Source organism: Penaeus vannamei, chromosome 37 (genome assembly GCF_042767895.1).
Source record: "Penaeus vannamei isolate JL-2024 chromosome 37, ASM4276789v1, whole genome shotgun sequence".
NCBI classification, from domain to species: Eukaryota; Metazoa; Arthropoda; class Malacostraca; order Decapoda; family Penaeidae; genus Penaeus; species Penaeus vannamei.
In genome coordinates, this window is record NC_091585.1 from 10,626,194 (window position 1) to 10,628,693 (window position 2,500).

A 2,500-nucleotide genomic window follows, 5' to 3' on the forward strand; every position below is an offset into this window, starting at 1 on the left:
TTTTTTTTTTTTTTTTTTTTTTGAGATCGTTATGTTGGTGAGGATGATGTTGGTGATGAAGATGGTGAAGATGGTGGTGATAATGATTATCATTATAATGAGAGTGATGGTGATAACAGTAATAATGATATCATTAATAATGATAATGAGGATAACAATGATAATAATGATAGTAATAATGATGATAATACTAGTAACAAAGCAATGATAATAATGATAATAATGATGGTGATGATGAAGATGATAATAATAATAAGCATAATAATAGAGGATAAAGATAAGGATAATGATATTGATGATAACAGTAATAATGATAACCTTAATGATAGTAATGATAATAACAATACTGGTAAAAAGGATAATAATAATGACTGATATTAATGATAATGTTGATGATGATAATAATAATGATATTAATAATAATGGTGATAATAACAGTAATGATGATAACGATAATAGCAACAGCAGCAATAATAATGATGATAATAGTAATAGTAGTAATAATAATAATGACACAATGATGATAATGAAATCGTAATGACAGCAATAATAGTGATAATAATAATAATGATAATACAAAAAATAAAAAGAACAATGATAATATGAACAATACTGATGATGATGATAGCAATAATAACAACAATGATAATTATAAAAGAAGAAAATGATAATAACAGTAATAAAAATTATAATAATGATTATAATAATAATAATCCATAATGATAAAATGATAATAATCATAATGATAACAGTGATGATGATGATGATGATAATGATAATGAAAACAATGATAATGATAATGAAAACAATGATAATAATTATTAGGATAAAAGTGATAATAGAATGATAACAATGATAATGATACTAATAAAGATAACAAAATAAAACTACAACAACAACAATAATGACAATAATAACAATAACAAAAATAACATTAATGATAACAATGAAAGTAAAAATCTATGACAGAATCCACATGTCTCATTAATTGATTTGGAAAATTGGAAGGTTCTCGTCTACTTAACATGAGTAATGCAAACGAAGACCACGATATGAACTTAGTACTCTCAGTCAGAATCCACACTCTAATTTGCAAACACTTAGCATTAATAAAAGGATAATGATCTGAAATCTCAATTAGTACTAATAATCATGTCGAGACTGTATATCTTATCAAGTAATCTCAATTCTTGGAGCGTGTTGCCTTGCGTGAAATAATTGTTTCGACTGTTCGATATGAATCTATTTCCTTTAAAAACAGCATATTTATAGGCCACAGTGTATACGCCAGGTCATAACTTAGTGATTTTGAATGCATAATTCCTACCTTTAATAGAATTGAAAGTCTGACACACACTTTTATTCAGTTGGAGTTGAGATCATAACACAGCTGTGAGAGGCATTTATGTATTTACGCGTATGTTATTTATTTTATAATTTTTAGATAGATTCAGCGAAAGAGAAAATAATGAAAAAAACAAAAAACAAAACGTACAGTCTAGCATAAATGAGATAAATTCTCCATTTTATGAAAATTTGTGCCCAAAGTTGCATTAAACGGGTACAACTAAAAATATCTCGTCAATATGTATACCTCTCGACGATATCGCTCTTTCATGCAATTGGCTCTAACACTCCTTCTGTTTCTGAGGTAAACTTGTACTCAAGTGGAGTATATCTAACTATCTGCAAAATAAAATATGCTCTATGCAACCGGAAACCTTTTGTATCAATAGCTACTCATATTATGTTTACTCTTTCGCTAAACTGTCCACCGTTTGCAGCGTTTGGCGGTGTATATCGGAGCACCTTAAGCTCCGTCGGTTGGCAGTGCCTCACAAGACCACTCTTTCTCCGCACGGGACCAGACGCCCCCTCGCACAGGTCGCTGAACCCAAGAGACATTCCCCAGCAGAAGCTGAGAAAAAATACTTGTCTAATGAAACACGCCAATCGCCAGAAGGCAAGTTTTTCTTCAGGTTGATAATGATAAAGTGTCTTACTTAGAATCTAGAGAATCTAGAATGTGCTAAAAGAACATATAAAGCTAATTCCTCCCTCTGAAAAGGCCTTTTTGGTGTTTGGTTTGAATCTTTTTGCTGTGACACATCTACCTTCATTCTTAAAGGTGTTGCTAAGTGTGGCCTTCTGCTAGTCTTCGTCACTAATGTCCATTCTGTTTACTTTCCAATCCCTTTGCCTGTCTTGTTCAGTCCTTTCGAATTATGGTAGATGTATCTAGATGGATCTATACTACTTGCAACACAAAAGCAGCAATACTTAGTGTTAGACCTTTAAATTGATTTTATTCTTATGCTCCATGTATACGCATCTATTACACGACAGGAAGTATTAGCCCAAGAAATAACAAGACGTACACAACTACCTGAGGTATAAAATGCTTAATACAATATATAGAATATCTTATCCCTTTTATCACACACAAATCTTCTAACTGTTAAATCCTCTGTTTAAAGTTCCTGCTCGGAATGCAAATCTA

General features: G+C 30.7%; 1 protein-coding gene across 1 annotated transcript in view; it reads left to right on the top strand.

Moving 5' to 3' along the window:
* Nucleotides 1-1,586: 1,586 nt before the first annotated feature.
* Nucleotides 1,587-2,500, top strand: part of LOC138859635 (4-galactosyl-N-acetylglucosaminide 3-alpha-L-fucosyltransferase FUT6-like) — an 8,350-nt gene continuing 7,436 nt past the window's right edge. Inside the window, exons 1-3 of the mRNA XM_070115428.1 lie at nt 1,587-1,651; nt 1,785-1,963; nt 2,129-2,228. Coding sequence (XP_069971529.1) covers nt 1,587-1,651; nt 1,785-1,963; nt 2,129-2,228 — 344 coding nt within the window. The remainder of the gene's footprint in view (nt 1,652-1,784; nt 1,964-2,128; nt 2,229-2,500) is intronic.